Below are 13,551 nucleotides of genomic sequence, written 5' to 3'. Positions count from 1 at the left end.
TTGCAACATGGCACATTTGGAGAGCCAGATGCACTGAGGCTTTGGAGGGTTCTTAGGTTCACCCTTCTCAAATCTTGGCCAATACTTGGACAGATATGGTACACACTCTGATGGCCAGTTGGGCGACCATGCAGGGATCATCTCAAGCAGCCTCCTTCAGGAAAGTTACTTTTCTCAGAGATTGGAGAGACTCTCCCTTTTTTGCTAAGACTTCTACAGGGTTGAGTTGGCATTTTCAGCCTCAGCCTTGGTTTCTTTCTACCTCATTCCTCTGAGGTGTTTTTTATTACATGCTTAGCATGTTGTATTTCCACACAGAGCTTGCTCTAGCGAGTTTCTTTCTTACTTAATAGAAGTCTCTTTTTTGCAGAAAAAGAAAAAAATCTCTCTTTTCTATCTGCCTCTCATCATGTTCACTACGGCAGATTTGTTTTCCTTTATGTCTGCTATCATGGAGATTTTTTGGTGTTCAAAAAATGGCAAGAAAAGTCTCATATTACTCTATGCATCGTCTCTGCTCTCCAAAGATGCACGGGGGTCTGAACATACTCAATATTCAAATGCATATACTTACTCACAGGGGAAAAATGATGTTGCAGTTTATGCAAGGGGATCAGCCTTGGGCTTTCATGATCTGCTCTCTTTTGTTGCACATTGATACTTCTGCTTTTGGGCATTGGCAGCCTACACAGTGGGATTTTCTATTTGGCTCTATTCAAGGCAAGATCAGAGGCTGCCCTTTTGTCTCTCGTTTGCTGCTTGATTGGAAGCATATTTTATCCCACTTGGAATGGCATGGCAAGGATTCTTTGTCGGAAAATTCCTTGAAGGCTGAGAATATTTATTGGTCCAAAGTATTCCACCCTCCTTTGGCTATACAAGAACCTAGGCGTTCTTATTTTATATCTTTCAGAGGTGTTTCACACACACACACACACTTTTTTTTTGTGAAATCTTTGATTGATTATATTATATGAGTAGCAACCTCAAAAAAAAGGTGCTACACTTACATCAACTGAAAATTTCAGTATATGCCAAAAAGACCTCATGATCTATGCAGCGGGTCTGCAAGCAATCAAAGAAAGATTGCTACAGAGAACGCCTAAAAAAGCCAAACAGAGAGAAAGTAGGATCACCAAAGAATTTACAATTCCTTTATGTCCATAGAGTCCATAGTACCCAGTAGCGAACCCAAACGAAGAAAAGATGAAACTCCGGTCTGGATGGATGAAAGCCAAATAGCCAGAAGAACTTCCCAAACGGAACAGATGGGAATCTCGCTCGCAGGTGCTGTCAAAGCGAGCAAAAAGCTCACAAGAGCACGGACAATGCCAAAACAAGTGAGGCACAGTCTCCGAAGAAGTAGAACATCTATGGCAAAGTGCAGGAGCAATGTGTCGATGAGCTAATAGCTGTCCAGATGGAAACACTCCCAAAAGAACTCGCCAAAAGAAAACCTGTTGCCGAAGCGGTACTTTATAGGCCCAAAGTTGCTGTAATCTTTTCCTCCACCACTTGGCTGGGTGATGCATTCGCCAAACAGAATCACCTCTCTTTGAAACCCAAGGTTGAGGCAAAAGGATTTTATACAATGCACGTACAGTAATCTTCAAAGGACGAGAAAAGGACCTTGGAGAAGTCAAAGTCCAATCTTCCAGTCGGTTCTGTGAGAAAGCATGCGTGCCTCAGGATCCATGGAGTGCTCTAAGGTGGATGGAACCTATGTGGAGACATGATGAAGAGAATGCTCATGACATATATCTCAAGTCAATTAGGTTCCAAGATAGATTAGCTTGGACTCATAAACAAAATCTTGAGTGAATGTGCATTTCTTCTCTTGTACTCAACAATACATGATAGGCCTCTTATATAGAGAGTGCCCTTTGAATAGTCAACCCTGTGGGATCCTCTCATGCACATCTCTCCTTATGGATATCCTCAATCCACATCTCCACATCATGTAGTCTACATCCTAGGGTGGCTACTTTGATTCTTTCCTATACCATACCTTAGCCTCTAATTATGTGCTCATGGCACCACAACTCTCAACACCTCCCCTTGGTGCCATGATCCTTTGGCTACTGCAAGGTGGTCAGATGTGCGTTACAAGATCAAATCCTCCCCTGGGTGCTTACATAGCTACTCTCAGGTGGTCAAGTTTGATTTACAAAATATAGGCAAGATTGGCAAGGTTTTTTTTTTTGTTTCTCAGTACATGTTGTTCCTGTTATTCTGCTCATGGCTTGATGACGATGCTTTGTTCTTCCATGTGCCTTGATGCTTTATGTGTGGATGCCATGCTTCGTGCTATGGTCATCTCATGCACTTGCCCTTTTGGCATGCTTATGACAATGATGTGTGCATTCATGCTTTGATTTGTCATTTGTTGCAAAGGTCTTACCAATTGATTTCTTTCAATATTGGTAGTGTCTAATTGCATACAATGATTCTGACTTGATAGACGCATAGAGCTCGAAAAGACGATCACTTTTCTTTTTTGGAGCATTTGCAAATTCTTCTTGGATTGCAAGTTACGGCTTGTTGAATTTTTGTGAAGAAGAGGGGGCCTTGATGATGTGGCATAGGGATTCACATGCTGAATTCCAGACTATGCTTAGCAAGGGACTCTGTGCTTAGGTGGCACTGCTGATGAGATGGACTATGGGAGTTTAGTGAAACCTAACCTCGGTTAAGTAAACTCAGGTGATGTGGCAACTGCACAGTCAGCGGATGACGTGGCAAAAGTTTAACCACTGCCTATACCCTGGTTGAGCTACCCTGGTTGAGCTCAACCCAACCTTGGTTACATATTATCCTCCACATGTCATCTCCTAAGGTTTAAAGGAGATGGAGATGGTGATGCAGGAGATGGCGCGCTACTCTGAACGGGATGTCGGTGAGGCTGCTTGTAGAGTTTTCAAAGGACGTGAGTCGTCCGTGAGCCTATGGATTTGTTTTTTTTTTTGTTGTGGAGGCCTCTATGAGGCTGTTCACCATCTGTCTCGATTTGCAGGCCCTACTTTGAAGCTATTTGGAGTGATGGACGTCCGTTTGCTGCTCGTGCTAGCTGCCCTCGTGGAGGTTCGCATCCGAGGAAATAGCACATGCTTTTGAAGCCTTGATGTTGTTATGGCGTTGTCGCTACAAACCAAGGAGGAGCCCGTGCGTGGAGGTCTCTACTACAAGCCAGCCATTTGGTCGAGGCTTTGTTGAAGCTTGGGCTTCACTGCTGTAGGGGCTTACAGCCTTAGAATGGGAGTGAGGTCATTGAAGGAGAAGCTTGCTGGTGCCCGTTGGTTCTGGTCTCTCAGCTACATGCAATTGTTTAGAGCGTTGGAGAGTACGTCGACAGGCTGTGGCATTTAGCAGGAGCCTTCCCGTTGGTGAAGAGTCGAGAGTCTTTGTTGCAGGGAGCCGCCTATGCTTGGCTTTGCAATCAGCTGCCATCGTTCGTGTTGTTGAAGAGCCGTTTGGGAAGAGGAGCTGCCCGTGAGCCCGAAGTTGTTACGAGTCGTAGTTGAGGCTCTGCTTGCTGCTGAGGCGGGTTTGCTGAGGTTGTCAGGCAACTCGTTGGACTGATGTGTGTAGGCAGAGAAGCCAAAGAAAGTCCTTGATATGGAGCTGTGAGGCTGGGCTTGTTGGAAGAAGCTTGCCTCTTTGTTGGAGTCTTGGTCGGCCGCTACTAGAGATTTTTAGCTTAAAAGTGCCTTAGTTGCTATTCAAATTTGAAATCGCTGATGTATCTTTCTCTCTTGGAGAACAAGAATAGAGAGATTTCTCTACATAAAAATACCTCTCTCTCACAAGAAGCTCTCAATGAAAACTTTGCTCCCTCATGGTTCAGCAAATGGAAAGTGGAAGCATATTTGACCATGCCGCCTGAAAAGGTCAACATGCAAGAGTTTCAACTGTCTTTACTGAGCACTTTGCGGAATCATTGGTTGACAAGTGAAAAGAGGGTAAAGCTGGAATACTACCAAGACAACATAAACCCCACATATTAGTCTACATACATGTCCATAGAGACTCATGCTTAGTCTTATATTAGCACACCTATCCCCCTTCTATATCGCAGAAACATCGCCAGGTTCCGTACCAGATCTCATACATTCGCCATTGAGCAGGGAGCTTGGATACACCAGCCCAAACATGCTACAATCTGTACCCTTTGTGACATGCAGACAGTTGAGACGGAGGCACATGTAGCTCTACAGTGCCCCCGATATGCACATATCAAGGAGCACTACCAGCAGATACTGGGGGACTCCGCTCAGTTGACATCAGTTCTCTTCACTGCCTCTCCGGCAGCATTGGGATCTTTTGTCACTCGTCTTTTTACCTGCCGTCATGAACTCATAGACTCCTGACCCCTCTCCTTGAGGAGACTCTTTTTACATTGTATCGAGAAGGGTCCCATGGGTCATCTTTTGGCCCCCCGAGGATGCTAATAAATTCTACTTCTTTCTCACATAATCTCCCAAAGAACTCTCGCAGAAGATGAACATAATTCTTTTTTTTTTTTTTTTCATGAAAAAGACTTCTATTAAGTAAGAACAAAAACCCGCGAGAGCAAGCTCAAAGCGGAATACATCATGAAATCATGAGGATAATAAAAAACCCCCTCAGAGTGAGGTGGAAAGAAACCAAGGCTGAGGCTGAAAGTGCCATCTCAACCCTGTAGTAGATTCAGAGAAGAAAGGAGAATCCTTCCATTCCCTGAAGAAAGAAGCCCTCCTAGCTGAGGCTGCACGGGAGTCCCCCTGCATACCCGTCCATATGGCCATCAGAGAGTGTACGATGTCTGTCCAGATACTAGCCAATGTGTGCGAGGGATGAACCTGAGTACCCTCCATAGCCTCTGTGCATCTGGATCTCCAGATATGCCAGGCTGCTATGCTCGCTATAATCTCCCAAGAAGTGTCCACAGAGGCATGTACAGCTGTAAAAGGACGGTGTGGAACCACATCCAACGAGCAGAGCTCAACCCGATGACATCGAACTGAAATGGCCCGGGAGGAGTCAAGTCCCTCATAGAAAACCTGAGGTCCTGTAAGAGAAAGCCAAGCCACCGAGCCCCAAGTCATAAAGAGTGGGGAATGGGCAAAGTGACTGAAGATCCTGGCTATCCCCATCCAAATCAATCTCGCCTGTCTGCAATCCCATAAGCAATGCTGAATAGACTTCGAAGCAGAAAGGCAACGAGGGCAAGTAGGGTCGGCTCCGAATCTGGACTTCCAAAGGTTCACTGCAATCCCACCATGAATAGAAAGCCAAAAGAAGATAGTGATCTTTCTATTCCTGTGGGATTTCCAGAGCCTCCTCCGGAAGTATCTCTGCTGATCCGCAGTAATACCAAAAGTCTCCCAATGAGGAACTCTGGAGGGTCTCCAGCCTCTACTACTGAGCTGAAATCTCCTGGCATTACTGACCGTGTAACGAAAGAAGGGGATGGTCTTCTCTCGATGCCCCGCGTCAATCCACTCCCACTCTCCGGGGTCCCACTGTAAATACCTGATGGGAACTCCTCCATAGAGCCAAAGTCTCCAAGACCCGGTGGAGAGTAACTGGGGGTCAGGGTCTAAGAACCACTCTGAATCTGATCCCTGCATCAAAAGGCCTACGACCCTGATAGGCTGAAAAGCAGACTCAAGCAATAAATCATCTGTAGATCTGAGCAATCTGCCACCATCCTGGACACTGAAAACCAAAGCATCCTCCTGTGCATCTCGGAAGGCTAAGACCTGAAGTGGAACCCCGCCTCTCGAGAAAGTACCTGCCCAAGTGGAGGTAGTGAGAGGCATATCATCTGTGTCTATCCAAGCCTCTGGAAGGGCTGTCTCAATCTGCAAGATCCTCCTTGCACTCCCTCTGAGATGTCCTGTCAACCTTGACTTGGTTTCCTCTGGAAGCCTACGGAAGGCCTTCCAAGATCCCAAAGAAGAAGCAGGTCCCCTCTCCCACCTGGCCCACTGCATGTAGAGTGAGGCACCCAGTGGTCTGCCACGATCATCTAAAATACTGTCGTTCCACATGATGGGCTGCCTATCAATCTCTTCCCGGGAGGAAGGAGGAATCCTCTGAAGAGAGCTTCTGAAACTAGCCCAAGCTTTCAGAATGGCAACCATGAGAGGGGATGAAGGTGATCTGAGGTGTGCTGAGGTGAAGATCCATCTTACACTGCTCATCCAGTCTCCTCCTAAGGAAGGTGTGCACCTCTGTATGCTGCTGATAAGAAAGTCCTTCCACGGTTCCTGTCCTGGCATAAGTCCTCGCACCACTAACTTGCAAAGTAAGGCTCTGCACTGTAAATCTGGATCAATAATATTGAGACCCCCATCCTGTGTAGGGAGGATGAGGGTCTCCCAAGCCACTCTGGCTAAGGCATCTGCTGTGCCATCAAGCCCACTCCAGAGAAAGTTCCTGATCGGTCTTCTGAGCTGAATGATGCAGTCCCTAGAACGGCACCAACATGAACAAATAAACCAGGCCGTGGCCAAGAGGACCTGGTTGACCACCACAACTCTAGAGGCAAGATCCAGCTTGGCTGAGCTCCAAAAGAGAAGCTTCCTTCTGATGCTCTCCAACACGGGAGCAAACTGCTGCGTGGTAGAAATACCCAAGCCGACCTGGCAGCCCAAATACCTGATAGGCACACCCCTCTGAACCCAAGTGAACCCTATGTCAAGTTCCCAAACTGGAGTGTCCTCATCACTGATCCAAAAGCCATTGGATTTATGCCAATTTATCTGCGCCCCTGCCGCCAAGCAAAATAAATCCAATGCTGTCCTGAAAGAAGTCAATGTCTGTGGAGAGGCATCCAAATAAACTGATGTCTCAAGCTGACATCTTTGGGCTGAGACTTCCTATCAGAAGAGATGAACATAATTCTCTATCTCACATGGGAGAAAATGGTCGGAAATTTCATAAGAACTCTCTCACTCTCAATCTAAAACTAAAACTAACCTAGGAGAAAAACTCCTAAGGCAAGCCTCTAGACCTAAGCTCTGATACCATGAGAAAGCATGCGTGCCTCAGGATCCATGGAGTGCTCTAAGGTGGATGGAACCTATGTGGAGACATGATGAAGAGAATGCTCATGACATATACCTCAAGTCAATTAGGTTCCAAGATAGATTAGCTTGGACTCATAAACAGAATCTTGAGTGAATGTGCGTTTCTTCTCTTGTACTCAATAATACATGATAGGCCTCTGATATAGAGAGAGCCCTTTGAATAGTCAACCATGTGGGATCCTCTCATCCACATCTCTCCTTGTGGATATCCTCAATCCACATCTCCACATCATGCAGTCCACATCCTAGGGTGGCTACTTTGATTCTTTCCTATACCATACCTTAGTCTCTAATTATGTGCTCATGGCACCACAACTCTCAACATCCTGGAGTTCCAAAGGAGGAATCGGAACAAAGGTCGAAAGCATAGAAGTAATTTGTCGCCATAAAGGACGATAATGAGAGCCCAATCCATATGTAGTAGCTGCTAGAGAAAAGGGGAGAACAGTACCAGCATCATCTACAACACCAGCAACCGAGGTGATGCCTTTAAACGAGACAAAGTAGGAACGTTGAGGTTCCTGTAAAGCCAAGGGAGGCCGAAAGACTTTCGACCAGTGAATGCTTTCAGCTCTCAAAGAATTCCTAAGCAAAGATTGCCGTCCATTCCATTCCAGATGAGAAAGAACATGCTTCCAGTCAAGAAGCAAGCGGGAGACAAAAGGGCATCCAGGCAAAGTGCCATCAGTGCAACCAAAAAAGAAATCCCAGTGATCGAGTTGCCAATGACCAAACGCAAAAATACTGATATGACTAACCAGAGTCCTAATCATGAGAGCCCAAGGCTACTGATCACCTTGCAGAAATTGCAGCAACATTTTCCCCCTGTGGGCAAGAATATGCACATGAATATCCGTGATGTTCAATCCACCATGCATCTTGGGAGAACAAATGTGATGCATCGAAAGCATCCTGAGACTTTTTCTGCTATGTTGGGATCGCCAGAAGAGTTCCATAAAGACAGACATGAAAGATGTAAGATCTGCCTCAGTGAACATGATCAATGGCACGTAAAATTGAATACATGCCACAAGGATGGACTGCACTATTCGAAGACGAACGTGCAAAGGCCAGGTTGCAAGTTTCCAATACTCAAGCTTTTGCCGAAGCTTAGCCAAAACCCAATCAGTTTGTTAATCAGTTTGTTGTCGGCGAGTGAGTTCCCACCCCAAAGGGTAACCAAGATGACGAACAAACTAAGTGGGTGGAATGATATCCCCGTGCCATAATAGACTATGCCAGTCTTTGGAATGCAAAGGGAGCAGCTTAGGCTTCTGAAAATTAACATGAAGACCAGCTGCCAAACCATAAATAGAGAGGGCTTGCATCAAGGCACCAAAATCCAATCCTCAAGCCTATTCTGAAGTTCCATGCAAGGTACCGGCAAAAACGGTTGAAGCATTGCTGAAATCCGATACCAGAGAGGACGATAATGAGCTCCCAAACCGTATTGGCAGAGACAGCCGTACGAGGTCTAGTCTATCCCAGCTCTACTCAAAGGGACCGTCAAAGTGGAGGTATCACTCTTAAGATGGCCCACCATATGTAGAGGTCACAGAGGCCACGTCCCCCACCACAACGAGAGATGACCTGACAAAGGGAGATACAATATAGACTCATTACCATTGGAGGACTACAAAGGCACCAGGATCATGGTCATCATAGTTGATTAGGATTTTTTAGTTTTGAGCTTTGAGTTTTTGCTTTTGAGTTTCTTAATATAGCACTCAGTTTGGGAAGGAATGAGAACAAGAGAGCATGCTAGGAGGAGGCAAAGCAGGGAGAAGCTATGTTCTAGATCCACTTTTTTTCTCAAGAGAAAAGATTTTTCTATTAAAAAGCTCCTTAGTTACACGGACAACAGGGAAAATACAACTCCACAATGAAGGGTACAATGGAAAGCACAAGGATATCCCCCTGGCTGGCCGCTCTATGAGGGATTACCCCTCCAGTCATTTGTGAAATAAAAGAAAGGGCCTGGCTCCCATATACTGATAAAAGCCTCCCTCCTTCGCCTAGCACGATCAGAAATCTTCCTAGATGCTATCACCATCTACCTCCGAGAGTATGATTGATATCTAGCCAAATGCTGGCCATTGTCTCCAAGGCTGATGTGGTCTACTGCTCTATGCACCTAGCTGTCCCTATGTACCAGGCAATGATTCTCGCTATCAACTTCCATGATCCATCTATGACAGTGTCCAGGTGTCCACACCATTTCTGTGAAGTGCAGAGAATGGACGAAGGAAGGTCAACTTCTGTCCTACTAATCCAAAGGAAGAACTCCCCAAAATGTCCTCGTACCCGCAAGAAGGTCCTCTATTTATAACCAAGGCCACTGCTCCCCATGTCATGACCATCTCATCCTGAATCCCAGCGAAGACCATACTCAAAGCTGTCCTCCAAACCTCCTTTGCCAGCAGCCAAAGCCAAATAAAGTGCCTCTGAGACTCCTGTACAAAACCACATCGTGAGCATGAAATTGGAATGCAACCAACCACAAGCCAGGTTCCCACTGCAAGGGCTCTATGTTATCAACATGTATTTACGAAATAAAGCAGTAGTTACAAGTAGGTGTCCACATGACCAGCACAAGATATTACTTATCTTGCAAGTATTAAATCAATAACCTACATTGTAACTATTTATTTTTTTAATCCATTGATTAGAAACATTAACAAAGCAATTTACTTGCAAATTCTGCAGCCATGTTCTTCTGCTTGACAAACATATGAAATAAAATATTGCAGCATTTGATTTACCAAAGGCCTTGAAAGACAAGAAACAAGGCGGTTCCTATATATATACACCTTCATGAGACTAGAATATATCCAATCTTAAAAATTAAAATTTTTATAAAACAAGTGTTGGAGCAAAGGAAAGAAAGGAGTTTGAGAGTCCTTTTAGAAAAAATTATGAGCAAATGAGCAATTTTAAAAAAGAAAAAAGGAAAAACTAGTAAGCGAGGCTAGGCTTATGTTCTCAATCAGTACCCAAGAATAAGCTGCCCTCTAGGTTTCAAAAGGTTCCTACCTGTAACTTTGTTGTCATGTGATCTGCAGGAGCCGCACTTAAAAATTTAGTGAACAATGATGAATCATTCTGGCCCACGGTCCAGTCTGTCCAATCTGAGCACATTTCTGGGCCAATATTCCGAAGCAGTTCCTTCACTTGCTGCAAAGCAGTGGTATCAATCATGACTTAGACACCTGAGACTGAAACCCAGGAGGAGACTGAAAAACACTGATAACACAATGTACCTCTTCTTCACTAGCCTTGTGCCTAGCACATATTTCCCGTAGACTTGGCCCTGGCACTCCTTCAACTGTTGACATACCAAAAACCCCCACTGTTTTTATTATGCATTCCAACCTCCAACCACATACATAAGTACTCCATTCACGAGTCTAGGTCCATTCACAAGTCTAGGTTCATATAGAAAAGACGTTCAAAATTGAAACTCCCTAAAACATGAAACTTAAGTAGCTTTTCAATTGACTCAGGTGGTTCCACAATGCACAACATCTCCATTCAGGATCACATTACTCGGTCCCTTACATGTTTAGCATCATTTACAATTCATTTCTGTAGATTTGCTGGCTATGGCAAGCAATCGAAGCTCAAAAATGGAGGTGAGAAGGAGAAAAACGAGATGTTGTATTGAAAATGCTGCAACTACAAGTGGAGGCTCAAGAGAGAGCCAATATGAAAAAAACCTAGGGCTAAATGCCCTAACTGGACTAAGTGTTTTAACTGACCTAACTGGTACATATACTAACTGACCTAACTGGTACATATACTAACTGTACCAATAGTCCTAACTGACTATAACTAAGCCTACAAGGCACATACCAAGTAAAAAGAAGCATGTATGGGATACTTGAATAATCAATATCCTAATTACACATGGTCATCCAGTAGGGATATGACGATCCTTTCCCCCCCCCCCCCCCCCCCCCCCCAAAAAAGACACTTCTATTAAGTATTAAAGAAAACCGTTAGAGCAAGCTCTATACGGGATACACCATGCAATGCATGAAAAGCTCAAGAGCCAAAAAGAAAGAATTGGGGCTGATAGTGCCATCTCAATCCAATAGAAACCTCCGAGAAAAAGAGAGAACCCTTCCAAACTCGAAGAAAAACAGTCCTTCTAGAAGAGGCTGCCTGTGAAGGGCCCTGCATGCTAGCCCAAATGGCTATCAAATTGTGAACTGTGTCAGTCCAAATACCCGTGAACACCCGTGAAGGGTGTATCTGGGTGCCATCCAAGGCCTCTGTATATCTGGCTCTCCAAATGTGCCGAGAGGAAATGCTAGCCAAGATCTCCCAAGAGGTGTCCATTGAAGCATGAGAAGCCCTGAAGGGAGTAAGTGGCACATCCTGAAGAGAGCAGGGCTCTATCACTTGCCAGCGGACCAAGAGTGCCCAAGAAGAAGGCTCACCCTCATAAAACACCTGGGGCCCAGTAAGGGATAACCATGCAACCGAGCCCCAAGTCATGAAGAAAGGGGAAGTATGAAAAATGCTGAGTATCCTCGCAACCACTTTCCAAATAGTCCTCGCCTGACTGCAGTCCCAAAGGCAATGTTGCACTCACTCCTCTGCAGAATGACAGCGAGGGCAAGTGGGATCAGCCCCAAAACGTGATCTCCACAGGTTCACTGCAATCCCTCCATGAATAGAAAGCCAGAAGAAAAGAGTGATCTTTCTATTTCTGAGGGATTTCCAGAGCCTCCTCCAGAAATTCCTACGCAAATCTGCAGTGATGAAGAGCTGTCCCAATGGGGGGCTCTGGAGGGAACCCAACCCCTACTGTTCGGCTGAAATCTCCTGGCATTACCAACCGTGAAACGAAAAAAGGAAATTCCCCTCTCTCGGTGCCCATGATCTATCCACTCCCACTCTCCTGAGTCCCACTACAAGCACCTGATAGGTGCACCTACATACAACCACAACCTCCCAAATACCAAGGCTAAAAGTAGAGGGTCGGGGTCTAAGTACCACTCCAAGCCCACTCCATGGTCCACAAAACCAGCAATCCTGACAGTCTGAAAGGCAACCTCTAGAAGAATATCATCCGTGGATCTACAGAGTATACCTCCATCCCCAACGTCAAGGACCAGTGCATCTTCTCCGAGACCTCGAAGAGCGATCACCTGTAGAGCAACTGTTGTCCTCGAAAAAGCTCCCATCCAAGTGGTGGAAGTAATAGGCAACTCAACTGCCCATTCCACCAGGATGGCTGCATCTATCTGCTGAACCCTGCGTGCTACCCCTCTGAGGTGACTCACCGACTGCAGTCTCTGATCCTCAAGTAGCCTGATAAATGCCTTACACGTACCTACTATGTAGGCGGGGCCTCTCTCCCATCTAGACCACTGCATGTAATGGGAAGTGCCCAGTGGTCTGCCATGCTCATCAAGTATACTATCATTCCAAATGACCGGCTGCCTATCAATCTCTTGTAGGATAGAGGGCGGAACCCTTCGAAGAGTGTTCTTGAAGCTCCCTCAAGCTTTCAGGATGGCAAACATGAGAGAAGAGGCAGGACATCTGAGAGGGGCTAAAGTAAAAATCCACCTTGGGCTGTCCACCCAATCATCTCCCAAGGTTGGTGTGCAAGCATGAATGCGTCCAAAAAAGAAATCCTTCCAAGGTTCCTGCCCACGCATGAGTCCCCTCACCACCACCTTACAAAGCAATGCCCTGCACTACAGATCCGAGTCAATGATGTTAAGGCCCCCTTCACATGTAGGGAGAATAATGGTCTCCCAGGCCACCCTCGCTGCAACATCTGCTGTGCCATCAAGTCCACTCCATAAAAAATTCCTGACTGGTCTAATGAGCTGAGTGATGCAATCCCTAAACCGGCACCAGCAAGAACACACAAACCAGGCGGTGGCCAAAAGAACCTGGTTCACTACCACAACTCTAGAGGCAAGGTCGAGTTGCACTGAGCTCCAAAAAAGTAGTTTTTTCCTTATTCTTTCTAGTACTGGGGCAAACTGTTGTGCTGGAGAGATGCCCAACCCTACCTGGCATCCCAGATATCTGACAAAAACACCCCTCTGAATCTAGGAAAAGCCAAGCTCAACTCCCCAGTCTAGAGTTTCCTCATCACTGATCCAAAACCCGAAGGATTTATGCCAGTTAATGTGTGCCCTTGCTGCTGAGCAAAAAATATTCAAGGCTGTCCGGAAAGAATCAAGTGACTGCGAAGAGGCCTCAGTATCATCAGCCAACTCACAGTCAAGAAGCTCCTGCTCCTGTCTCAAGGGCAATCTCAACCCAAAAAGCTCAGCCTGAGATCTAAGGAAGATACTCATAGCTTCTGCCACAAAAAGAAAGAGGAAGGGGGCTAAAGGGCATCCCTAACGAACTGATCTAGAAATCTCAAATCTGTCACCACTTACCCCTCCAATCAGAGTGATGGGTCTCCAATGGAATACAAAATTCCTGTTGCCACCTTTCGGGATAA

The 13,551-nt window shown here is 45.7% G+C and overlaps 1 protein-coding gene across 1 annotated transcript in view; it reads right to left on the bottom strand.

The window, feature by feature from the left end:
* Window positions 1-13,551, bottom strand: part of LOC147903782 (tRNA ligase 1-like) — a 253,182-nt gene that overhangs the window by 97,899 nt on the left and 141,732 nt on the right. The window contains exons 10-11 of the mRNA XM_087401184.1: window positions 10,334-10,398; window positions 10,107-10,247 (exon numbers count right to left, since the gene is read on the bottom strand). Coding sequence (XP_087257310.1) covers window positions 10,107-10,247; window positions 10,334-10,398 — 206 coding nt within the window. The remainder of the gene's footprint in view (window positions 1-10,106; window positions 10,248-10,333; window positions 10,399-13,551) is intronic.

The sequence above is a fragment of the Dipteris shenzhenensis genome, chromosome 3 (genome assembly GCF_047967505.1).
Source record: "Dipteris shenzhenensis isolate YYH24624 ecotype China chromosome 3, Dip_SZ_1.0, whole genome shotgun sequence".
Classification (NCBI taxonomy): Eukaryota; Viridiplantae; Streptophyta; class Polypodiopsida; order Gleicheniales; family Dipteridaceae; genus Dipteris; species Dipteris shenzhenensis.
Note: the sequence above shows the minus strand (reverse complement) of the source record. Positions and strands in the feature narration are given on the sequence as shown.